This window comes from Trachurus japonicus, chromosome 12 (genome assembly GCF_045865225.1).
Source record: "Trachurus japonicus isolate A0001 chromosome 12, Traja_1.0".
Lineage (NCBI taxonomy): Eukaryota > Metazoa > Chordata > Actinopteri > Carangiformes > Carangidae > Trachurus > Trachurus japonicus.
The window spans coordinates 24772297-24799226 of record NC_140918.1 but is presented as its reverse complement, the minus strand read 5'-3'; the positions used below and the strand labels follow the sequence as shown (position 1 = coordinate 24799226).

The 26930-nt window shown below is 43.2% G+C and overlaps 1 protein-coding gene across 15 annotated transcripts in view; it reads right to left on the bottom strand.

Annotated features, from left to right (window-relative positions):
* The window catches only part of grin1a (glutamate receptor, ionotropic, N-methyl D-aspartate 1a), a 40223-nt gene continuing 13293 nt past the window's right edge, over positions 1 to 26930 (bottom strand). The window contains exons 4-23 of one of the 15 annotated variants that reach the window (XM_085793918.1): positions 26633 to 26695; positions 25762 to 25859; positions 24356 to 24477; positions 23161 to 23335; positions 22467 to 22611; positions 19562 to 19648; positions 18990 to 19134; positions 18549 to 18679; positions 16880 to 17044; positions 15785 to 15903; positions 15295 to 15407; positions 14022 to 14170; positions 12909 to 13066; positions 12159 to 12320; positions 11729 to 11838; positions 11186 to 11331; positions 10832 to 10882; positions 6364 to 6390; positions 5475 to 5585; positions 1 to 2034 (exon numbers count right to left, since the gene is read on the bottom strand). In XM_085793918.1, the coding sequence (XP_085650044.1) occupies positions 1966 to 2034; positions 5475 to 5585; positions 6364 to 6390; positions 10832 to 10882; positions 11186 to 11331; positions 11729 to 11838; positions 12159 to 12320; positions 12909 to 13066; positions 14022 to 14170; positions 15295 to 15407; positions 15785 to 15903; positions 16880 to 17044; positions 18549 to 18679; positions 18990 to 19134; positions 19562 to 19648; positions 22467 to 22611; positions 23161 to 23335; positions 24356 to 24477; positions 25762 to 25859; positions 26633 to 26695 (2346 nt within the window). In that variant the 3' untranslated portion in view covers positions 1 to 1965. Of the gene's footprint in view, positions 2035 to 5474; positions 5752 to 6363; positions 6391 to 10831; positions 10883 to 11185; positions 11332 to 11728; positions 11839 to 12158; positions 12321 to 12908; positions 13067 to 14021; positions 14171 to 15294; positions 15408 to 15784; positions 15904 to 16879; positions 17045 to 18548; positions 18680 to 18989; positions 19135 to 19561; positions 19649 to 22466; positions 22612 to 23160; positions 23336 to 24355; positions 24478 to 25761; positions 25860 to 26632; positions 26696 to 26930 lie in introns of those variants that run through there. The other 14 variants (XM_085793920.1, XR_015037289.1, XM_085793921.1 and 11 more) reach the window with 14 other exon arrangements.

Genomic DNA, 26930 nt, shown 5'->3' with positions numbered 1-26930 from the left:
TTAGACTTGGCAATGTAAGTATATTTTATTTACAGTTGTATAAACAAGATGATTCAATGCAATTTCTTTACTGGAAAAGGTAAGAAAAACAGGCCATTCCTCCCTTGTGTGCAACTATAATATAACCACTGTGTGTAACTAATGTAAGACATTCTCAGCTGCAGTCGAAATACAAGGGCGGTACAATCTCCTCAACCCCATCAACACTGAACCAGGCTATTTACATGTCATTCAGCTTAGGTGCTCCACACACAGCTCAGCTAACTGTACACGGCAACGACACGCATCCAAAAACAAACTAAAGCACTGCTAAGTAACATGTACGCATGCATAGGCCAGAATGAGAAAATAATAAGAAGCAAAGTTATGAAACCAAATTGCATTGCAGCACTTTGTGTGGTTCTTTAAAAGTGTCTTTGTTTCTCTTATAAAGATTTGTACATTTTCTAATAAAGTAAAAAGTGATTTGTGGCATTGAAACATAACACAGTAGATTAAGATGTAATATGTTTGACTTGTGGATTTGGCAAATAGGTATCTTTTATATCTTCTTCTTTTCTTTACAGTTTGGGAGACCCCTCAGCATAAAGTGCTATGCGGTGCCAGACACCAGAAAAGATGTGATCGTCTTTTCAACAAACAGCAGCGGTTTCTCAACTCCAGAAATTGGGAAATGGCCTGTTTTTGCATCTAACCAAGACCTGCACACAAACTCGCAGGTCAACCAATAAAGCTCTCAATTCACTCTGGTGCCTTCATGCAAAAGCTCTCCAGCTCTGCGCATGGGAGGGGGTTTTGCATGAAAGACTCGAGTGCTGGTTGGGTGAAAAACCTGGCCCTTTGATGCAACCCCTTCCAGACTGGAAATGAGAAAGACTGCTGCGGCAGGAGAGAGAGAGGAAGAGAGCGGGCGTCCCCAAACGCAACATGGCTGGCGGCTGAGTGTGTCAAACATATTTGGACATAAAAACAGCAGTCTTACTTCACTGTTTCATCAGATTGCAAATTAGTCTGAAATCTCATATAGTCACCTGCTTAACTCTTGCTATAAACGGAAACAAAGCTCAACAGATTGAACAAGCAACTGAGTTCTTACCAGAAATAAGAACACATGCATTGTGGGAGATTAGTGCAAGATTAAAGGGGGAAACATACAATTGAAACAACTACATATTCTGGTGTATAGCCTTCAAAATAACTATGATCATCTTCATCCAGATACGTAAAGCTCTTATTCATATACAAGGACACACATGCTTCATCTTCATCATCTTCAGTGGTATAGGCAAGATAAGTCATTGTTAGTTACTGGTGCTTCCCAATTAAAGAAACATTGTCTAAAAACTTTAAATGCAGATTATAAACACAGGTAGTTCCTATTAGAAAATACTTGATATCCATTGAAGCTTACAGTACGTCTTGTATTGCTGTATATGTTGTTAAGAAATACTAACTATGGCAACTAAAGGTATCTAGGCCCTAATTGGAGTTGATATGTAGAGTAATAGTACTCGCACCAGATCCATAAACTTAACCAAAATAAAGCTGGCTTGCTAAATGCTATACAGCTAATCAGGAAAACATCAAACATTAAGTAAATCTGTGTGAGCAAAAAGGACAAAAACAAGGTTAAATAAGTTTGCTAAGAATATACAGAAGGAAAAGATTGTAGATGTAGATGAGTCAGATGGGTTCTTCTATGCATGCTCAGGAGACCCTACAAACATCTAGCGCCAGGTTAATCCTGACTTCAATAAAAAGGTGCAGGTTCAGTGTCCTCAGCCACTTCTTCAGAAAGCTGCTTCCTCCGTGGGCAGGCGGTGAACAGAAAGCTTCGGCTTCCAAAAGGCCAAAGGGATAGAGAAGGTCTCCTCTCCCCCTCCGCTTCCTCTCCTCCTCTCTCCCTCGTCTCGTTTCCTCTCTCCTCGGGGAGCGGACGTCAGCGTCTCCCTCTCCTCTCTCTCTCTACACCACAGTGCTGACAGACGGGTCAGACAAGTTGAGTTGGCCCGTGATGTCAGTGGGTGGGTACTGCTGCAGAGGTGAAGAGAAACAAGGGGGGAAAAGGAGACGCATGACAGGATGTCATTTCTACACAAAAAGCAGCATTTGGCAGCTTTTTTTTTCTTCTTCTCCTTAGTATACTTATCTAAACATTGACTTTGAACACCTGTGCTTCATTTCTGTAGCAATTAAGAAGCAGGAGGGTTCTCTAACCCCTCTCAGGCACACCATTGTTTGTCATCTGCTTTTAGGTTTGGTTTTTTTTTTCTAATGTAGGAGACTGGTTGTGCCTGAGGTGGGCTAGTCGGGAGCACACGTAAGATCCCAAGAGTCTGGACAACAGCAGATTTGAATCAGGCATAATTTATTGACTTATTTATTTATTCTCAGCCTTCCAGCATGACTGATAACGGGTGATAACTTCCTGCCACGGGCATCACGGACAGCTCATTTATCTCCCCACAGTCATTTGTACGCATGCAGACAGGCGGCTCCTCTAATTTTAGCAGCTCAGGCAGAGGAGGTGAATTTAAGGCTGATTTCAAAGTGCTGTTGTGTGGGACTCTTACGTCCTGTCCCCGCTTCACTGTGCTTGCTTTAAAGCAGAGTGTGCGGAAAACAAGATCCCGAATCCATGCAGGTGCTTAGTTTCTATGGCAACAGTGATTTTTTTTCATTGCTTCTGACTGAGTCTTTTCAGTGTGTTACTGAGGCAGCAGTAGCCTAAGCCACTTTTTTTCTTTTCTTTTTTTTTTAAACAATGCTGAGGTTGCTTTTTCTGTGAATGAGCAAAAATATAGAAACTGCATGAAGCAATCACATGATCAATAGAGTTTTTAAGACACTGTTTTCTGTGGAACAGATTCACATTTTGGGACACAGTGACATTTAGTGGAGCGCTCCACCTCCTCTATAATCCAACTGATTTCCAACATGCCAATCATTATCCTGACTCAGCACTGTGTTGGAAAAACCAGTTTCCTTGCACACAATGTGCAGGAGAACATCTTTTCTTGGTACATATGCAAATGCATTATCAGTGAAAACTGTACAGAACCAAAACAGTCTTGCCTCGGTGTACCCATCTCATAACATTGTAGTTGTTTTTAAAAAAAAAAATTTTTCAATTAGGCAAGATTTTAGGATTATAAGTGCCTCTCGTTTTAAGCTGATAGCACCAAAACATTCAAGCATATGAGCTTCAGAAGCTGTTATGATGCAACTAACATGCTGACAGATGGGGCAACATCCAGACTGAGTGGAAAAATGTCAAATTTTGGGAATAAACTGGAGTCAGAGTGGATGTCCCTCATGTCCTTGACCCACGAGTTGCATCATCATATGGCTTATACAGCCCCCTTTTGGGTCTCCTTATGTCTTGTACCTTGAGGGCCTGCTAACAGCGCACCCTACTGGGGGTCAAGTGGACCAGCAAAAGAGAGACACTTGACTGACATCACAACCACAGTTAATGCTTATAGAGCTACTTATTCAGACGGCGATTCTTCTTAACATGTGGCACTACTACATAGATTATGTCTACTTGCTCTATTGTCACTACATCTATGACAGTTAGAGTAATCGGCATGCTTGCAGAGGGAGAGAGGAGCAGTGTGGCATGTGGGTGAGGGACACTGACACTCAAGTCCATTGATATCCATTAATATAAAAAAAGAACATTTATATAAAATCAAAATAATGGTCAAAGACTGGGGATGGCAAATTGGAGCATCTTTTTGTTGATTACGCTAAATCCTGTTTTATTTTTCCACTGTGAGCAAATATTATTATTCATATTTCCACTAGGGCTCCCAAACCAGCATCGGCACCCTCATACAGACACATTAACAATGGCGGTTCCAATCTTCTTCTCTTCAAATGCGACCAAATCTATTGAGAAACCTCCAGGGGAGAGTAGAGGTGGTTTGGCTCAATGCCGAAAGATCCATTAAAAAAAAAAAAAAAAAGACAGTAAACATAAGAGAAAGAGAGAAAGACAGGAGAGCAAATAAAAACACAGACAATTTATCTTTTTAACTTTGGCTATGTCTCCCCTGAGAAACACATTCAAAACACAGTGTTAGTAGAGAAACCTTTCCATGAAGGTGTCTGTGCTATCTCCATAGATGATAGCTTTCCTTTTTAAATCATTATTATTATCATTTCAGAGGCCCATGCCAGATTTGGGCAGCGAACAGCTATGTGGGGCGAAGCAGTTGGGTACAAATGACCACGGGTCACTGGTTTGTCAAGAGCACTCCGAGCTTGTGGAGTACAACCTCCCAACCGCAACGAACAAGGGCTTTTCAACTCAACTGTGAAGGAATGGAGGAAACCTGACACTCTCATTGTGCTGCAACAAAGGAGTCAAGCGAAGACCATGTGAAACACAATTTAGAAAAAAAAAGAGAGAATTGCTTGGATTTATGCTTCCCTTGTAACACAGTGAGAGTCTAAGGCTTCACAGAGCCCATTACACATAAAAGAAGACTGTCCTCAGCACCTGGAAATACACCCTGAAAGAGGCATGCACAGGTCAGACCACAAGGACATTGAAAAATAAATAAAGAATTATGACAAAGAAAATATGACAAAAGCAAAAAAATCAATTTGATTAATAGAAATAGAGTGTAAATCCTGGAATAGACATGTTGATAAATAAGACAACACGTTAGTTTTCTTCTCAGCAGGACTTGGCCATCACGTCTACCTTGGAAATGGAGTCTTGGAAAAATGACAGAACAGGAGCGCATGCTTTTCAAACCAAAAGCAAACCAACAGCGGCTGAAACCCAAACGTAGGAAGTGCGGGCGGGATTGGTGCAAAGAAAGGTGGATATACAAAGGATCAAGCAGTTCAAAAAGACAGGACATGAACACGGATATATAGATACACACACACACACACACATACGTACACACACCGCACGCCCAGGTACAATACACACACCACCACAACGCCACTAAATAGGACACAATCGCCAGGATCTAAAACGTCCAAAACCAGACGGAGGAAGAGCAGCCCAAGACAAAACACCACTGGCAGACTGCTTGCTTTTTGTCGCCCCCCTCCTCCAGAAGCCACTAATCCCATCAAAAGTCCCAAAAGGCCCTGGACACTCGGGACGCCCCCCCTATACCAAAATCAGAGCCCAGCTCCTGGCCTGGCCTGGCCTGACCCTGAACTCCTGCCCTGATGCCCTCCGGCCTGTAGAGGAGCTACAGATGCTAAATGGTGATGGCTGATCGATGGTGAAGGGACAGACACGTGGCAGAGGCCGCGGAGTCGTGTGGAGATGGGTGAGTGGAACATGGGACTCTCTGGCGGTCGGATATGGCGATGTAGGCAGAGAGGACAGGGAAAGAGGAAAGAGAGGGGCTGGAAGTAGAGACAGAAGACGAGTAGGAGGAGGAGAAGAAAGAGAGAGGAGGGAGTAAACAAGAGAAGATGTTGCTTCTTCGTCTCCTTACCGTGTCTTTGGAGGACCTACGTCTCTTGATGCTGGAGGCCAGGGTGGTACTGATGGACCTAAAAGAGGCTTTCTTTTTGGGGTCGGGCTCTGCTCTACCACTTTTCCTATCCTAAAATAAATATATGTAGAAACATTATTCATGCTCTCTGGCTGGGGTGATAACCGTGGTTCCAGTCTCACCCGTTCTCTCTTCCCACCACCCGCCACCCCAATAAATTACCTTATTTTTAAATAGTCTAAATAGAGGGAGGGTCCTTGTGAGAAAGACTACAGCACTTGGAAATGTAAAATGCGCAAAGAGGGAGAAAGAAAGGGATAAAGCTCAGTTAGATGTGAGAGTGGAAATAGTCTGTTCAGGCTGATATGAGGGCATCTGCAACTTTATGTAACATTATCACACTGGGACTGTACAAGATGGCACAGTAGTCCGCTAGAAATGTGCTGACACATTGACTCGGTGCCTAGAAATGCATTGAAATGAGTGATGACTAGTAAAGATGTCAGTGGGTGTGATACCTACGATTCTCTACTTTAACCATCTAAAATGATCTTCCTGGTCGCTCACTATTGCATGGACACACACTTAACAGTTGCAGGTTACTTATCTCTACACACAAGAGATCATGACTTAAACATGGATTGACTACACATGCCAAATATGACTTATGATATAGATTTCTAAAAAAAAATCTACTCAGTGCTTGGTTCTGACACAGGTCAGAGGAGGAAAAAGGAAAAAAAGAAGCAGATTTAACCGTACGCTGAGAAGATGGCAAAGCCAATTTGGTGCCCTCCCTCCCTCATACCATCAGAGTGCCCCACAGCTACTCTCAGCACAATAACTGCGTGTTTTGTGTGCAAAAAAACTCATATTAAGGTATTCTTACATCCTGAGTCTCTAGAGAGGAAGAGGGCTGCATAGGGGGAGAAAAGAAAAATAAAATAAATTTCCATCCACTTGATTGTTATTACTTTAAAGATCCTTAAGCAAAAGCCAAGGGAACTAAAAAGGGTGGATATTTAAAAATAAATAAAAATACTAGCAAAGCAAACAACCACATCCAAAGCCAGGCAGGTATAAAAAGTCAAGAAGCTACATTATCAGATGCCAGTAAAATGCATATCAAAGAGGGAAAACAACAGCGACAAAAGTCAGTATTTAAAGCCCATTTAAAGTCATTATACCTGAAAGTGGTATAATGGAAATTCACCCCACACACAAGGGAATGGGATGGAGGATGTGTTGGAGTGCAGGAAAGAAAAAAAGCTTGTGAAAGGATGGTCGCCTACTGATGCTGCAAAACAATATTCTCGCTGTCAATTAAAGTGCAAAGAAAGAAAGATATGCAGTTTTTCTACAAGTGATTTCATGATCTGAGAAGATCTACCAAAATAAAGCGCTCTATGATGGATGCAGGATGAGTGAGTCGTGGGTAGTTGCTGGGGGGGGGAGGCCCTTTGGGCGGGCGGGGCAGTGTGGTGTGAATTTCAACATGCCAAAACGCTTTATGGATGGAGGGAAGGAGTAAAGGGGGAAAACATAGAAGAAGTAAACACAAAACAAATAGCATGACAAATCAATCCTGGCCAGCACTGGCCCCGCAGTACATCCTTTTTCATCAGGTCACATGACTAGGCTCTTTTAGCCTGCTCTCTCTGGTGGAGAGCAGGCATTGGCTGGTGTGGAATACAGGTGAAAGCTGGCAGAGGAGTGATCGGTGCACAGTATCACTCGGTTTTAGTGCTGGTAATAGTAAATGAAATGTGTTTTTTCCTGTTGGAAGATGACATTTCATGTTAGTAAATGGGCAAAGTCAGCCTGTGTAACAAATGCCTCTGACTGTTTATGTCTTGATTAAGGAAAAAAAAAAAAAAAATCAATGCCCAAGTGACGTCAGTTGTCTTCTCTTAATCTTGACTCTTGACATTTCTTACACATGTGAGACTGCAGGATTGGAGTCTGGCCGCTCTGAGCCCTGATGAGGTGCTGCGTGCCGTGTGCACAGTCCCGGCCATGCAGGGCATGCTGGACCATCAGATGAAGCGTGGCATGGGACTTGCACAGTGGACAGAAGCCGCCTGTTTCTCGCCAGAAACAAGCTGGCCGGCGCAGTGCATCATCATTATACATAATCATCATCATCATCATCACAGAACAGGGTCTCCGACACTTTGTTTTCAACCCCAAACTCACATCAGTTTCAATATTATTCAGACTGTGCACTTCTGAATAACATCTGCTCTGAAAGGGAAAGCCAAAAGCCGGACGTGTAGCCTTTCAGTGATGTAGTGGTCAACGAAACCCAACAGCTACAATGATCACACTAGGACGAATCAGGAATGCAGAGTTGAAGATATCCTAATATAAATCTGTATGATGTAAATTTATAAAATACATGTCAGAGGCATTAAGAGCTTATTGCACAACAAGCAGAAGCCTATACAGTTTGTATCAGAGTCCAGCTTCAATTTTTTTTAAGCATCAATGTTATAAGGTAATGTACAAAAGTCATAGTCCATTGTACACTCAAATTTTTAAATTCTATGTTCAGCGCTTCAGTTCAGACATGGTATCCATAATCCCTAATATCACTGGTTTCATCTAAACTAACAGCTGCACAGCTTAAAACCCCTTTACTTATTCAAACATGACAGGACCAGCACAGAGAAAGCGAACAGGCTCTCACAGGATCACAGAAAGTAGTTTTCTTATTTCCATATATTTTTAATAAAGAACTGTGGCTGAAGAGGTTTGCAGTGTTTTAATGTGACACCTTAAAATGATTCCTGTGATAAGCTTTGTAAAACAGTGCAACCGTGTGCGTACCTCTCTGTTAGCATGACTAGATTCACTTCAGACATTAGCCACGTTGGAACTGTTACAGAAATATTCACTCCACCCAGTCAGACAGTGTCATGACCTTTACAATGTGCTTTAGCTGATTTTCTGGAAACTTTACAAGAGCAGAAACAAACAATAAAGAACTGTGGCTGAAGATTTGTTTAGCAAACAGTTAGCTACACACACACAGCCGATAGTACAGTGCAACAACAGCACCTGTTGTGTTTCTTTAAATGTGATAAATGTAAATCCAATCGTCCAACAGGGACATCTGGTCCTCGCCGCTAAATATGACTTATTGTTCACTGGGTAGATGCCAGCTTTGTCTTTTTGCCTTCTGTGCTGGACAGCATTTTTTGCTAAACTAACTAATGCTGAGGATTACCATATCCAATAATAATAATGAATATAGATTATAAATTTAGATCATAAAGATTAAATCAGAATATAAAGCAGCTTCTATAAATACTTCCTCTACATCTCTGTGGCTACAGATCCTTAATATAAAGCTAGTCTGTCTTCGGCATGCAGTTCTGTCAGTGCATGCACCTTCATTTCCTATGGTAGTTAATAAAGTCATATTTTGAGGACTTTGGAGCATTAACAGCATGTCAAGATAAAGTCAGCCTGCAGAAGATGAGGGGTGTACCATGTGAACAGATTTTGTTTAGTCAGAAGTGCACGTTCTCTGAGATTGCATCCTTGTGTTGAAAGGCATTGTGGGTGCACGTTACTGCACGGTGCTTTGCATAATACACCAACCTGCAGTGTTAGCACATTATACATACAAACACATGTGCAAGCGGTCAGGAATGATGCCAACGATGAGACTCCAAGTCTCAGTGCTCGCTGCACTAAGGAAGGAGGAGGCCACATAAACTGTTATTTTCCATTGTGTTGACTTTGTGCGCTACCCAGCCGTGTTGTCATTTTTAATTTGTGAAAATGAGATCAAATCAGTGCACCCAAACAGTATGAATAATATCCTGAATAATATTCACGCCGAACAGAGCAGTTCATGTTAGCTCAACTACGTGGGCTCTTCTCTGTTCTGCATGCATGAGACCCCGTTACGGCAGTGAACACTGTGTGTGCGTCCGTTTTTTTTTTTTTGTAGCTCTAGGGCCCACAGTGATGGTCGATGAGCGAGATGAGCATGCATGAGCTGTCTTTGTTCAGCGGTGCAGAGAGATCAACATGATCGTTTTTGATACGGATGTGAAACGCGCTGGTCTACGGGCAGTTTAGTGTGTCCCTCTCCTTTCTCAGTGATGCCCCCCACCCCCACCCACCCATTGCCCTGCATGCATTCTCCTGCTGTATGCACCTAGAGAACGTACATCCACATGAGGACACTCACGACAGTTACATACAGTAGTCAGGTCGATGGCAGACGCTCTGAGAAGGACACTGATTTGCTGACAGGCGCTGTACCTTCCTCCAGCCCTGCTGTCTCTATTCAGCGGGGCCAGACACTGAGTTTTGATTCAAGGCTTTATTACAGAGAGGCAGCAGCAGACTGGGCTGCCACGGACTCACTGTGTGTGATTGGCCATCAGATGTTGAGCCCTGTGAGCTAGCCAATCAGGAAGTGACACCATATAAAGGGTAAAGGGGGAGGAGGGGGTCTCTCCTATGCTCCAACGCTTCACAGCCACATTTGTTTGCACTGGAGGACGGGAGGGCAAATCATGTTCTTCATCATCCAAGTGGAGGACTGTATCACTTGATTGAAGCTAAAAGGGTCAGTTCACACAAATTAAAAAAAAAAAATCTTTACTAATTGTGGAATCCTCACTGTGCAGATGGATTTGAACCATAAATAAAACTCAAATTTGTTGGTTGTGTAGCAGAAGTTAAAACCTCCCAGCACATGAATCCATCTGCGTGACTAGATACCACAAGAAATGTTATGCGCTTTTGAAATTTGGGAGAACTGACCTTTTAAACTGATGGCTGTTGAGGCGGCCACTGTGTTTGCACAACGCCTCTGGCATGCAAGTTTTACACCGTCATTTGGTGTCTGCATTATGGACACTACAGTGGATAAGGAGACTACAGTGTGCACTGTAGCATGAAGCTTTGCAGTTGACGCCGACAATACACGGAGAGTCACTGCTGTGTGATGGTGCCAGGGCATTGATTTTACTCTTCATGCTCTATTTGTACGGCTGGCCCCAGCCCCTGGCTGCCTGTTGGTGGAGTGAGGCCGATCAGCGGTGACGCAATCAAAGCGCATCAGTGATCGCTGTTTGTTATTGTTTTCATGATGCTTCTGGCGTGGATGTTTTGTTTATGTTTTTCTGTCCACATCATCTGACCTTATGAAGCGTATATATATACGAGCAGCTTAGAACTATCGGTTCATGCCATGGACATGGAAGGTGGAAGTTTTTAATTCGGTTGTCCGTGGTGTTAGAGGATTACAAGGCTAATTCTGGTATTTGTTACTCTGAGAGCGAGAGGTGGTATATGGGAGTGGAAATGGCCCTGCTAATTAATTCATTACATACTAATGAGGGGGTCCCGGCCACGGCTTGGCTTCCTGAGGCCTCCTTAGTGTCCTGCAGGCACACACACACACACACACACAAGAGACACAGCCGCCGTTGGCCTCTCGGCGACTCTTACTACCTACAGGACGGCCCCTTACAGAACATTTACACATCAGAGATCACGCTTTCTCATATGGCGATCAGGCGGTCTGATAAGTGATAACCACTGGTGAACATTACAGTAAGAACTCCCAGAGGGGCAGAGAGACAGAAATCTACCCCACATGAAGGGGTCTTTGCTGCCTCTCTTGCCCCCCCCCCCCCCATCCCTTCCACCCTGGGTGTGAGCGGCCGGAGGTGGATCGTTCCTACCTGCAGGTTCTTCCTCCAAACATTGACGGCCGCAAAGGCCAGCTGCATCTGCTTCCTGCGGGCGTCTTTATGTCGCTTATAGGCGATTTCGATGAAGATGAGGAAGATTCCTGCTGCTATGCCTCCAGCCACCAGCATGAAGACCCCTTTTGGAAAGGGACAGACGAAGACAAACAGAGCAGAGATGTGATTTGGTTCTGCGACTCCTTCCTCCATGCTCCCACTGAGCATGAATGCATGGTTTTTGCTCGTCATGCCCAGTGGTCGCCCCCCCACCCCCACTCCCTCCCTCCCTTTTCAACCCGTTCCTACTGACGACGACGGCCGCAAAATAAAACCACACAGTAGTAATAGAAGACCACAACCGCACAAAGCCACAGCACAAGATAACTGTACGGCACACTTCCACAGAGCAACCCACGCCGACACTAAATACAACGATTTTTGTAAAGGTATTGGACAAAAAAGGGCTACAGTACCTTACCACTGCAGTTTTTGTCCAATCACTTTTTTAACGCTTTCTCTACGCCATTAGGACCATACCTGCCATGTTTTCAAAGGTGAGTGTGGCTGGGGCATTGCTCCGTGAGTCACACTCCTGGTATCTCACCCAGGTTTTATCTAGGTCTTCCATGAAGCCGTTCTCATGAGAACTGCAGGGGGTTGGGGGTGGTGGGGAGAGAGGTGACAAAGTTAATACACTGCCGCAGCGACGGAGCATTCGAGCCGCTCACTCCCAGATAGCAACACAAATGAGACACACGGGACAGGTGCAGAGACAGACAGACAGACAGACATACACTTGACAGAGACAGACAGAGAGGCCAGGGGAGGGGAGATACAGAGAGAGAAGATGTGACATAAGGCAATGTGTTGGGTGGCTATAACTGGTCAAAACGTGACCGTGAAATCATATTGATAAGAAACAAAAAAAAAAAGTCATACGAGTAATGCAGCTTCGGCTGGGACAGACCTGAGAATGGCCAGGGACACATTCTGTTTCCAGGGGCTGTCCTTGCGCATGCCTATGCCAAAGCCCGAACGGAAAAACAGCTCTCCCGTGGTCACCAGGTCGCACTTCTGCGAGGCTTCAAACTCCAGCACCGCAGAGTCCCAGATGAAAGCATGCAGCTTGCTGTGGGGCAGGGGGGAGGGAGGAGGAGGAGGAGGAGGAGGAAGGAGGAAGGAGGAAGGGAGGAGGAGGAGGAGGAGGAGGAGGGGGGGAAGGAGGGGGTTACGGTGCAACAGTACAATGATTTACATACACATTTACGGCTCCCACCCTTCTCTCTCTCTCGCACACCAGATCGTTGTGTGTCATTCAGCGTTTACCAGCAATCTCTACCGTTGCTTATGGCCCAAATGAAATCCAATGCCAGATGGGTGAGGGCGCGTCCCCCCATTGGATTCCACCCCATCTCAAAGATGTTCGTCTGGGTAAAACCTGAAAAAGGGTGCTCCTCCACTCAATGTTAGCTACAACCTCACACTGGTGTCGGTAATGACACGTCCACACCTGCTCCTGTCCCTGAAACCTCTTGGGCGATGGGCCTGGATCAGACGGAGCGCCGCAGTAAGTCCCGCCGCGTCCGCCTGGTCCCGGAAGGTCCATGTCCACCTCCCCTGAAGCTGACTGGACTGGCCCTGGGTTTCTGTGTGCCTTATAGGTTTCGAGCAGCCGGCCGACATGTGCTCTGGTCGGCCCGGCCTGGCCGAGACTCACTTGTCACGCACGGCCTGGATGGCCTCGGCGGCACTCTCATAGTTGTGCTTCTCCATGTGGCGGTACATGGTGCTAAGCTCCACCTGCCGCCGGAAGTAGATGTCCACAGAGCTCTGCTTCACTGTGGCGTAGATGAACTTGTCTGATGGGTTTCTCAGCTGCACGGAGAGACATGGACAAGACAGTGTGACCACAACTGACCACCTCCATTTTTGAGATGACATGGTGGTAGGGATGTCACGATTATAGATTTTCTTGGTGCGATTATTGTCAGAGAAATAATCATGATTATTGTCAGAGAAATAATCATGATTATTATGCATTAATTCATTTCACAACACTATGAATGTGTAAAATAAAATACAGTCAAAATATAATTACATTACTAATTGTTTACACAAAATATTTCAAGTATCTATTAATATATGACCAATTCTTAATCCCCAGGGGAAATATTTGAAATATTCAGGTCATGAATTGTTATCTATACTAAATGTTTGCGTTTATTTTAATCGTTTTTTGTTTTGTTTTGCTTTTTTTTTATTTAATTTTTTTTCATTTAAAGGGACAACGCGTGCACCATAAAGTTCGAAGACAATCACATACCGTCGTAGTTCCCACCATAAACGGCAATTCAGCGGCGTTATTCTCATGACTCGCCACAAAACCGAAAGTAAGGAAACGCTGGTTGGCTCGCCCAGCATTTCCGCCACCACTAATAATAACAAAATAACGATAGAGAAAGAACGATATATTTATCTAAATGGGCCCATTAACAAGTGGTAACGTAGATTCATCCACATTAATATGAGACTTTTTTATTGTCGCAGAATTATTCATACTGCCGATGGAGAAACTCCTCGTTGTCCCTTTAAATTCCTACCAATTCAATGTTACGTTAGGAAAATGGACCAGTATCTGTGCATTTACCTTTATTTTTGTGCACATCTGCCGATATGGTTCCAACATCATCTTTTTGTGAAAGTAACGGTATTTAGGGATCTTTACAATTAATTAATTGTGGCGTTTAATACCACGATTACTTGTGAAAACAAGTAATCGTGACATCCCTACATGGTGGAGTCGCCCCCCGCTGTACTGTTCTGTACCCACCCTTGGGTCATTGATGCCGGTGATGCGCTCCTCAGGCCGGTCCAACACCAGGAAGGCAGCCAGGTTGGCAGTGTAAGAGGCCACAATGATCATGGCAAATCCAGCCCACACCATGCCCAGGATTCTCGCTGAGAAGCTGCGCGGCGCACCTGTGTGGTGAGTTCAAGTTGAAAACCTTTCAGTATTTTGCTCTGCCGGCAGGAAATACGGTCACAATCGCCGTGTCCTGAGTTACAGCTTTGGATAATGGACAAAAGCTTTTTAGAAGAACATAATGATGTCACAGTGTATTTGACCATTCACCATTTGGATATAAATTGTCTTCATTTTATCTTTATGTTGGAGTTAAACTGTGTCATAATTAGCGTATGAATTTGTGAGTTGTGGCCAAAACATAATTGTGAGGTCACAGTGACCTTAACCTTTGACCACACTTCATCCTTGCATCTAAAATGGTGTTTGAGCCAAATTAATTTAATTACCGATTAAGAATCATTGGATGTGGGGCGACATTTAGCTGACTTGGTAGAGCTGTTGAGGCTACGGTCTTCACTGCAGGCGGCCCCGGTTCAAATCCCGCATCGGGCAGCCCTTTCCTGTATGTCATTCCCCCTCTCTGCCTCCCCATTTTCTGTCTCTCTCTCCACTGTGCTATCAATTAAAGGCAATAAAAAGCCCAAAAACTATAAGATGAAAATAAAAGAATTATTGGATGTATCAGCTTTCTCCATAAAGGGTTGACAACTCTAGAGCAAATTAGCGACTGAATTTAATTACTGACATAAAATCCTTAAATGCTGGCTAAAAGCAAACCACAGCTGTAGCCATTTTTAGCAAATACTACTCTACTACTCTAAATTCCTTTTTTTTTTTTTTGGTATGTCATTGTATTTCCATACTTGTAGTGATTACGTGAGAATAAAAGCTGCAAAACTAAAGAAATGACCAAAAATATAACCCACTAAAAATATCGGAAATGAAAAGAAAACACTAGAGGACAAATGAGGCAATGACAGGCAACAGGTACGGGCTGTTTAAAGACGAGCCGCATCAAAGCCTGTCATTACAAAATGTGATTTGAAAGGAATTCATTTGTCATCCGCAAAGAATAACTCAACAATCAGACAGCACCTTGATGTTGGTCTTTTTACAACTGCAAAGCTGTGTAAAGATCAAAGTACTCGACATCATTCCAGTGTTCTGGGGAAAAGGAGCATTTACTGCTCAGTACGTGCTGATTTGCGGTGATTTTGTCTCACTGGGTGTGTCTCACCTTCTCCGATTCCAGAGTTCAGCAACACTCCCCAGGAGAACCACATAGCAGATGATAAGGTGAGGGCATCTTCTTCTTCTTCTTCGCTGTTTACTTTAAATCTTCCAAACGGGCTAGAGTGGAGAAATCGGGAGGGTTGTGGGAGATAAAATGAGAAATGGCTGAGAAAACCTTGCAGAGGGGCGGGAAAAAAAGATCCCTGGCGACCCCCGGGGCAGGGAAGGGAACTGAACGAGAGCAAAGCAAAGCAAGAGGGAGACAAAGTCCACAGTAAAGAAAGCAGACAAAAGACGGTGGCACGGGGACAGAGCGGTGGGATGGTGGGAGCCAATCTTCCCCTCTGTCTGCCTCCGTGTCCACACCCAGGGAAGATCTGCAGCGCTCGGGGGGGAGAGTTATGTACAAACACACTTCCAGTCAGTCATTAACAGACAAAAACACACACTCACACATGGGCACAAACACACACACACACAGGTCCCCCTTGTACCTGAACCGGTCTAGTAGGTAAAGCATCACCGCCACCACATGCACCGATAGACCCACCAGCAGCCACAGTGTGCTTTGGAACGGCTGCATGAACGAGTCCAGTGTACTGCGAGGAATTTCCTGAAAACACACAGCGCAGTCGGTTATTGGTTGACAACAAACAACTTCAATCACCTTATGGCTGCACATTATATACAAACACTTAAAGGGATAGTTCACCCAAAATCCAAATTTCACTCATTATCTACTCACCCTCATGTCGACTAAGAGCTGTGAGAATTTTCAGAGTCCTCCGTGGCTTCTCTGAGTTACAGGGGGGTCCACGCAGCAGTATTTGTCCATACAATGGTTGTCAATGGATACCAACTTTCTTCGTCCAAAAAGACACACCAAAAAACATCCAAATTGTTCCACCGGTCAGTGCAAATCTGCACTGACACAGCAAGAGCAGTGAACCGAGACACTGGGAGCCTCCGCTACAAACAAGCTTAAAATACAGACTTATTTAATTTTTTTCAGAACAATTTCTCATGTCGGGGCTTCAATACAAGAGGGACATTACAGACGAGCAGTATGGAGGTATTTGGATGTTTTTTGATGTGTCTTTTTGGACGAAGAAACCATATATAATGGTTGTAAAAGTCCATTCACAACCATTATATATGAACAAATACTGCTGCGCGGACCCCCCCGTAACTCAGAGAAGGAACGGAGGACAGCTCTTAGTTGACATGAGGATGAGTAGATAATGAGTGAAATTTGAATTTTGGGTGAACTACTGTATTCCTTTAAAAAAACACTAGTCTATGGTAAAAACTGTGCAAAAACAATGGAATGGTCCTTTAAAGAGGAAACAATGCAAAAGAAACACAATACAGAATTGATTCACATCCCACTCAGTGACTATTCTCAGATGATGAACCATATTGCATGCATTGTAGTGTTGCCTTGTAGCTATGACAAACTGCCATCAACATTAGGGGGGGAGAGTCTGTATTTGTGAGAACATGGTGTAAAACAGCATCTTGTCTGTGTTTTATTTGTGATGCAGCAGCAGATGTGATGAAAACTGTCCCGAGACGAAGAGGCTACTTACCTTTTTAACCAGGATGGTGAGGCCTTGATATTTAAACGGCTTGGAGAACTCGATATACTGGGCTCGCTCGTTGTTTATAGTCAGCGGGGCAACAATCATGTCAGCCAGGCCCCCCAGGAGCTCTCCCATCATGCCATTCCACTCTTTCTTGTTACTGTTGTTCACCTGGAATCCCAGAAGACAGGTGTTAACATGAGCATCAGCTATCAACCCGCTGTCTTTTAGACAACCGCTATCCTTAAAGTTTCCAGGCTTTAAGGATTTGGGTTAAGCCTAGCGGGGCTAGGTGTGCTCCACATCTTTGAAACTGTCTCCATCTTACATAAGACAGAGCTGGAGTTGATATTTGCCGTAGTTTAGAAAAATCATGCACTAAAGGAAACCAAAAAACTGCACGGTCATTCTGTTCTTTTTGTCCACCTTTCCTTGTGTTCCTAATTTCTGTGGGTGTTCATTTTATATTGAATTGTGCGAATGATGTTATCTTTGGTTAATAAGGGGCAACGTCAGCAGGTCAAACTTGACTGCGTTACAAAGACATAAAGCTAAAGGTGCCTGAGGGACAGTCTAGGCTCTATCAATTCATTAAGGTGTTCTACTGGAGCAACACAAGGTTAGGTTAAGTATAGTTGTGACATTGTCCTTTTAGATGGTGACTATATGTTCTGTTCCACCAAACCACCTAGCAACGGGTTGATAAAACTGAAGTTTGCCCTGTTAGGACAGGATATGTTCTTGGGTCAAGGGGATTTTTGGTAAGTACATGATTTGTGTGTGTTTCCTCATTTTCATAAATACCAAAAATAGATATAGAAAGTGTGGTCAGGACGGTGTGATGGAAAGATGATATTCACAAATTGGAAAAGAAATTGAAAGAAAAAGCAAAAAAAAGGCAAAGTGACACGTTGTCAAGAGCTGTGTCACTTCGTCCATAGTCCATAGTTAGAATTCATGAAAGGACAGAAAAGTGGAGTCTAAAAACCTCTGAGACTATGAATCAATTTGTTAACCAAAACAGGAAAGTGACCTTTTGTACCAATGACCACAGCAGCTGGTGGCCAATAAATTAGAGTGTGATTGTTTAGTCGTGATACACAGAGGCAGAACGTGCTGCAGGGTGTATTAAATGTCATGTTGTACATTAGTTGAAGCTTTTTAAAGGCACACATTTTATGTTATCCATCTCCCATCTTACTTAGAGCCAAGTAAGTGGTATTTTCACTTTGGACTGGTGCCTGCTTGGCAACCAGTTATCTGGGTTACATTGGTAAACAAAGCAAAACGTTTGATTTAATGTTTTTCCAGGTTCACAATCAGTAACTTGATGTATAAGTAAGTGAAGATACTGCTATATTTTTACTGTGCCAAGGGAGCACTCGCATATTTTATCTGGTAAGTTTCAACTGGGTTTTATGTGATGTTATCATCATTTCATATAGGAAAACTAATTACAATACTGAGCCATGGTGATTGCTGCTCGCCTAGACGTTCAAATACTGACACTGGATCAGTGATGAAAGGCAAATTTACCCTCTGGACGTCTGACGTCCATGTATCTCTGCTCTATGACTTTGTCAGTGAGATCAAAAGTGTTAGTGGAGTCAAATAAACTGATGACAAACATAAAAGGGTTGTGTTATATAAGTGTGACTGTTAACGTAACACTTACCCGCTCCTGAGTTCCAAATTTCCCGTCAGCCACCAGGTGCACCTCGTAGGTGAAGTTCATGGTCATAGCCAGCTTGATCAGGAGATCAATGCAGAATCCGTAACAGCACTGGGGAACGATTGGGCGACCTGTAACAAAACCAGCAAAGTTTGCAAGTTACAATCACTCCAGAGGAAACATAGCGGTGCTTGTCTTTTTAATCCAGAGGCGGCGCACGTAGACTGAACAAGGGAACGTGACACATTGCACTGCAGACGACCACACACAGTCACACGGCACACACAGCATACAAACGAAGCATGTCCCAGCAGTCACTCACTCTGAATGGCACACTCAGATACATGCATACATATATAGATACCTACTGCATATATATGTATGCATCTCCAGTGGGTGTTTGGCGAGTGCAGTAAAAGCACAGTGATAATATAAACGTCCCTGATGTGTTACCTGGGATGGTCTCATTGGGCCCAGTGCAGATAACCTTTTTAATAAAGACTCCATTTAATGTCATTTCCTCCTTGCATGTTCCATCCGGCATAGTGGGTTTCACATACACAAATGGCTCCTGGTGTATCGTCACTATCTACAACAGATGGGACAGAAAGCTGTTTATCACATAGTTAGAGCTGGACCAGATCGATCCCGGGGGACTCCAGAGTGCCCCAGCCAGAGGGACACAAATACTTGGAAAATTCCCAGCAGAATCACAAATGCCCATGTACAAACTCCCAGATGCTCATGGACAGCACGAGGACAAACAGATGGATGTAAAAATAACTGACAAGGATACAGATGAGAGGTTCTTTGCGGGCCCACAAGAAATTTTGAAGGGACACACAAGTCATAGCCAATACATCACTGCTGCCTTTATGGAGACGGATGGATCAAGTTTACTCTCTGAGAAACAAACGTTAACGCACTGTCCAACATGAGTACATCAGCTCAGGTCCCGTACTCCATCTGTGTAGACATGAATGTCACATTACAGCAGCCAAGTGAAGGCACGCTACCTTTAGTCGAGTGGACATCTGGAAGCCCTGCGGTTTCTCCGTCTCTCCTCCGGGCCAGATGATCTTCCGCTGATTGTTCATTACCACCTGCGGGGACGCCACACGCATGTAAAGCATTATAGGTGAGTGCTGGCAGAAGGCATGCTGCTGATGAGGCTCCAACACTGTGTGTGGGCAACACTAATGAGTCAGCTTTAAATAACACACAGCTCAGCGGTTCTTTCATTTATTGCACTGACCTCTGGCTTATGTATCATACCTGAGGGCTCGGGGAACTTATTATTATCACACCTATCACCACGAAAACTGAAGTGCTGGTCCTCAAGGGCCTCTCTGATGCATTTAATATCCGCCATTAGGCAGAGAGTGAACATAATTTGACAAAAAAAAATGTTAACAAAAGGTCCACTAACTAACCTCTTCCACTGCAGATGGAGGCTATTTTTAGGGCCAATAATGAACGTTATTGCTCAGATTATCTCATGCATACCGGTTTCTAATGAATGCATCATTAGTTATTGCAATCTAAGGCCATATGTAACACACTGTGTAGAGACAGGCAGCTCAAAGCTTTTATTCCTTTCTGCTTTTGCTAGATAGCCTGTGCTCTTTGTTAGTTAACAGCTGTTCTCACCAGTTTCATGAATGTTTCATGTTTTGCCTTTAAAAGATAGAGTTAAAATACCCTGTAAGCCACACATCGTCACACTGCTGCAGTGACTACATACTGGAAAGTACCATGGCTAGCTGGATAGCTATATACAGTATACATACATATACATGTGGCAAGGTGAAGAGGGCCCGGGCGGGGATTGAACCCACACCTCCGGGTAAGAGTCATGCGTGCTTGCCACTTGGCCAAAGGGACATTCCCTTGGCCAAGTAGCCAGGGCGCATCATCAATTGGAGGCATAGTGACAGGAACCTCAACTGTCACATCTCTCCCCCTCTTTTCACAAGCACATCCTCGTGCTTCCGTGCAGGCTGCCACACATTAGGAATCCATGGACCCACCACTAGTGCTACATGGATCCTGCCGACAACGTCAGATTGTGGCAAGGTGAAGAGGGCCCGGGCGGGGATTGAACCCACACCTCCCGGGTAAGAGTCATGCGCGCATGCCGCCAAGTAGCCAGGGAGCACGATCAATTGGGGGCATAGTGACAGGAACCTCAACTGTCACATACATATATATACATATGTATAGTTTTGCTACATACATACAGTATATGTATGTATGTATTGAAGCCAAACAAGAGGTAACATTGGTGTTTCTTTCCAGCACCAGAGACAGCTCATGGTGAGAAAGGTTTTATAAACATAAGCTAGGTAGCGTTAGAAAAACTAACTACTCTTTTTCGCCTGAGAAAAGTTCATTTTCACTTCCTTCCACTGATGAAGAGCTACATTCACAAGTAACTCTGTTGTTGTAGAGCCAAAACCAGAACATCGTTGATGTGTAACTCATTGCATTCGTTGTTGCTGTAATAGCAATTACAATCTTCATCGTATTGTGAAAAATGATTGTATTTTGTAAAATGATAACTGAAATAAATAGATTGTGTTAAATGTTTTGTCTTTTTTTATTTTATACTGATGTGTGTTATGTTGGTGTTATGTTGCTCTAACTCTCCACTTTCTCTCCATGTCTCAACTCTGTCCACGTTCTCTTGCCTTCTTGGAATCCATCTGTTGTAAATTTTATCTGTACTGTATGTGCCAATTCATCACAGCAATAAAACAGCTATAAATATTTGAAGTCTCCCTTGTTCACTATGATGGACTGATATTGCATGGTGGTAGCTTTGGGGGAACTGTAGTGGGTTTTTTAGTTCAGTTTTTCTCTTTCAGAGACTGAGAGGATTGAGAGTTGTCCTACATGAAGAGTATGGTTCTATAGATGGAAGACACTCATATATTTTTTTTCATTTTTAAAGAAAATGATTTCTGTCCAGGCAAGTGTTGCAGCTACATAACAGGAGTAATCTCCGTCCATACAGTCACACTTCAAAACACAGATTACATGACCATTCATGACTGGTCATGTGCATGCCAGAAGCAGATTGTCCACTCTAGCGCTGGTTTGTTGTGGAGTATATGCTAAATTTAACAGCATAACAGTTTCCATGAAAAATAACAAGGTCATGAAATGTTGTATTTTGTTAATTATGTTGCACTGATAAGAGCCATTAAAGGGATAGTAGCATTTTTTAAAGTGGGGTTGCATGATCTCCAAATAGCCCCTAAGTTCTTTAATTGCAGTAGCAGACTCTCTGCACTCCTCCCGTTAGCAACGCCAGCCCATAATAGCCCTGCCCGGAGATTTACAACATACAGTGTTGTGAACAGACCCAAAGAAACAGCCTATTTTCGCGGCCTAAAAGAGGTTTTACCTGAAAAAAAATACCCAGTTCCATTGTTCGCTATAATATAATTTTTTCCAGCCCCTCAAAGTGCAGGAAAAACACAGTTTTTATTTGGATCTAACCAACTGCTGAGCGGGCGGAGGGATACGTGAGTTATGTTTGTTACGTGTGTTTTTCCTGCACTTTGAGGGGCTGGAAAAAATTATATTATAGCAAACAATGGAACTGTGTATCTTTTTTTCAGGTAAAACCTCCTTCTTTTAGGCCATGAAAATAGGCAGTTTCTTTGGGTCTATTCACAACAATGTATGTTGTAAATCTCTGGGCAGGGCTATTATGGGCTGGTGTTGCTAACGGGAGGAGCGCAGAGAGTCTTCTACTGCAATTAAAGTACTTAGGGGCTATTTGTAGATCATACAACCCCACTATATTCAGGGTAAGTAGCCGAAAGTACAATCCGTTCAGTGGACACTGAGTATGAAATATTAAGGGAAGGTCCTATAAAACCGCCTCACAGTCGCTCGTGTCTCTCAGTTTACCTGCGTTCCGTTGTAAATCCCAACTTGAACGAGCCGAGCCTTCTGGTAGTTGAGAATACTGTAGTGAGCGTACTTCCTGTCGCCGTCGTCGTTGAACTCAACGCGTCCTGTGAGGCCCTCTGGGTACTTCGATGACATCAGCACCCTGTGGCGAGCAAATAGAGATTATTATTTGAATCAGAGCAGATGTGTTCATGCATGGATACTGTGTGTGATCTAATTAGGAATGCAACACTGCATTCAACTGTGTATCACCCAGGGTAGGGCTGTCTGTTCAGTATCAACCAAACAAAAAACACCAATTTAACCTCTAACCCAGTGTTTTTCAACCTTGGGGTCGGGACCCCATGTGGGGTCGCCCAGAAATTCAAATGGGGTCGCCTGAAATGTCTAATTGATAAAAATAAAAAAAAATACTGATAAAAATATTTTTTTAACTAATTATTATTCTTTTTAAAATTATGATTACAAACACCACACAATCTTAAACAACTGTATTCTATACTTTCAGTTTCTCAAACATAAATTGCATTCAAATAAAATGCAGCATATCAAAATATCTGAGCTGGTGCATCTTGCTTGACGGGGTCGCCAGAAATTTGTGATGTCAAAATGGGGTCAAGAGCCAAAAAAGGTTGGGAACCACTGCTCTAACATTTACAAATGTAAAAATAAAAACCGTGTTAAGGTTTACCGTTTAAAAAGGGGTCCTGTTTTCCAGATGTTGGTGTTGCCCACACATCCTCTCGGAGGTTCTGTGATATTTTCCTTCTCAAAGAGTTCCTGGATGGATTGAGCCACCACAGCCACCGCATCATTGATATGGGCCGACTCATTCTTCCCATTGATGAGCTGGAGGCTGATCACACCTGAGACCAGGCCAACAAGAAAGACAGTCACTGACCGGAGCAAGCTTCACCCTCCCTGGATCCTTTTGCAATGCACAGATGAGAAAAAAACTTATAGGGCCTCCAGTTTAGACATCCTGAATAAAGGTCAGACATCAGTTGCATGATCCATCCTCATTGCCTCTTAGACTCTTGGAGAAAAAACTCAGAAAATATCCACATTGTGTCATTTATGAGATGAAGCAGCGGAAATAAATGGATCATTTTTCTGATGTTGCCACTGATGACCTTTTTACAGCATGTTTAAAGAGTCCCTTGAAGTTGGATCTGTCTTTTTGTGGCCCTACCAGTTTCTGCACACTCACACACAACATTATGTGTTGGGGACCAAACATAAATACCATCAGACCTAACTTTAAACCAAGAAACAATCCAACTTCAGCTAAGTTTTCTGATTGCAACCAGGTCCATCAGTCTTGCAGACTCCTGGAAGAAGCTGCAGTGGAGGTGGAAGAGATGGGACAAGGACAGGACAGGACAAAACAACAGCTCTGGGGTTGGTTGTGCTATAGACAGTGCCTGTGGGGAGGACGCTCAACGTTTGTGACCAGAAAGTGATAAAAAAGTGTGAGAGACTTGTGCAAAAAAGAACCCAGACAGAACGAGGAAGAAGTCTGTTGTATCTTACCAGTCTATCAGTTACCTGTTGCAAAACTCTCCCTTTATAACTCATTAGAAACCAGGGTATTAATACGGCAAAAGAGCACAATGAGTTTTACCTTTGAATAATCCAGGACATACACATTTAAACTGAAAGCTGAGTGCGGACACATTACATTTAAACCTTTAAGCTCACAGTGCTTAAACGTTTAAATGCTCACACAACACACAACATACCATACCACCATACAGTTAATTGTGCGGCGCAGCCACCGTTTAAAACGGTTAATCTCTTTAATCCTGTATGTGTTATGATCGGCCTCAGAGTGAAGCCGGGGGTTAACTCATGTATTCCCACTGATCTCCGCTGGATGAACGTACCGTCTGGCGCCTCGCTCAGGGCTTTACCCGTCATCTCCCGCTCGCCCACCAGCCACACGTAGCCCGAGCCCGTCATGTTGAGGAATCGGGCAGCCTTGTACACGGCAGCAGCATCTTCTTCACTGGAGTTTACCACGCAGGAAACAGACAGGAGATCATTTTTCTACATCAAAGCATTTTCAGAAGCAATGTTAAGCTGTATTGTCATTGTGGGATGGAAATCTTGCGAGCTGGGTGAGCTGCAAGACACCTGATGTGTGGTAACAGGGAATTACAAATTACAGTAACACAGTAGTATATGATAATAAACTTTACTTGTCTATATCACCTTTCTTAAGAAAGTAATGTACAGATAATAACATATCATTTAAGATACATGAAACAGTGACCCATTTAATGAGAATAAAATAAAAGTAAAAGTAAAATCCTGTTGCCCACGGTATTTGAAAAACAATATCAAATGGGTGCACCACTGTTTGTCTGAGAGAGATTTTAAAAGAGATTTCAAATTTGTTAAAGAGCCAGCTAACCTGAGGTCCACAGGAAGGCTGTTCCTCAGTCTGGGGGGGGGCATTCAATTTATTTTATAAAATGTATTTGGTATAATGCCATCGCAAATCAGAAGCTGTCCCCCGGAGAGAGCATATGCAGTAAAAGCCCACACAAGCGCACACATTACTCAATGAATTAAGTTCACCTGAATGAAGTTGTGGAAGGAATCTCAAGGGAAGACAATTTGTCTCAGAGCTGAAGTGCTCATGTGTAGGATGTAGGGCGACCCCTCTTACACACTGGATTTTCACTCCATGATATCATTACAGCTTGCATTGCTATGGCAACTGTGTCGGAGGACTAGTAGAGTTTGACTTTATGGGTGTTTCTAATAAGTCTTTTAAGCTTAATACTAAAAGGAAGCTTCACTAGACAATGTCCTGTCAAAAATCAACACTTCTTATTATTACATTTAATTACTAAATATTCAATTAATTTTGTGAGTTGTTGTATTAATATTTTGTCTATTGAGGCCTGATAAATACACTTGGTTTACATGGTTGATCTTAAACCAGCTGGACCAGATTTTGTCTGTGCTTTCAAGACTAAAATTTGTCTGAAATGACATGAAGAGCTGTGGAACTATACAACATGTCCAACAATCACCTTCACAACCAAAGATATATTATTAATGTTATTTAAGAAAAACAATAACATTTTAACTTACTTGTTATTTGAATAATCCTTTTATATTTATCTATATGTCTTATAATATGTGAATAAAAGCACATTTATATTGGTGCAGCTAGAAACTGGAGGGCATAGAACTTATTAGACGATCCCGTCCTCCGTGCTTCTTCTGAAAATGTGGTAGAAACGTTAGGTTGAGTGTGCGATGGTGGTGGACATCTCACCTGGCCGACAGAATGATGACTCTGGCCTCCAGCTCTTTCGCCTCCAGCAGCAGGGCAGTTAAGTTAGTCTCCTGGCTGAACTGGAGGACTTTCTCTGCCTGTGATCGGGGCATAAGAAAGGTCAAGCCAGCTACTTTTCCCCACCTCAGACACCATGCTGCCTTTTACCTGCTTGATTTGAGCTTGGTCGATTTTGTTTGAAAACGGGAGACAGAGATAAAAAAGGAAAGCGATCCAGGGGAACCGGCTGAACTAAAAAAAAAAAAAAAAAAAAAAAAAAAAAAGCTTGAAGGGAAAAAAAAACTTTTGCATTTGTTTGCATGCAAACTGAGGGTTATCAAGGCTCCAAAGAAGGACGTGCATGTGTTAGGTAGGGGGAAGAAGAAGGTCAATGCAACCAGTAACTAAAAACGGGTGAAGGGGGGTGAGGGGGACGTTTTCCCCCAACAAAAATACTGCTGAAAACTAGGGAAGTGCTACAGAACAGGAGGAAGTAGCATCTGGGAAACGGTTTTCTCCCACACTACCGGTTCTCCACAAAGGAATGGACTTGCAAACTCTTTTGTGTGTGTGTGTGTGTGTGGTCTGAGTACATGCATTCCTTTATTGAAGGAGAAAATGAAAATGATAAAAGCGAGGCGCTGTTCATTGATCTCTTTTTTTTCTGTAATGACCGAAAATTATAGATTTTTCATAACAAAACCATTCTTCATTTAAATCATAGGGAAATGTCTCAAAGTAAAAAATTAAAGAAAACACGTGCTACCAAGAGAGGGACATTTCTGGGTCGGCTGGTGACTGGTTTGGGCTGGTTTCTAGTTGCTACGATTGGAAAGTTGGTGGGCGGCGTGCATTGACCATGCAAATATACCTTAGGTCCTCGCTTGTTGTCATAGGACAGTTGGTCGAGGTTTTCATAGTTCCTTTTTTTATTCTGATGAGTAATGTGCACAGAGAAAATATGCAGACACAGAAAAATATTATAAACAGTTGAAAATGGAGGGCAGTAAAGCATTCCAACAAATCTCCACTTTTCTGCTTCAAATTGGGATCTTTAACAGAGGGGCTTGCAAAGAACATCAGAGATGACCACAAATGCTGAAATAAGCTAAAAAAAATCTTAAAAATATAAAGTACTACTGTGAACTATTCACTATAGTTGATGCATC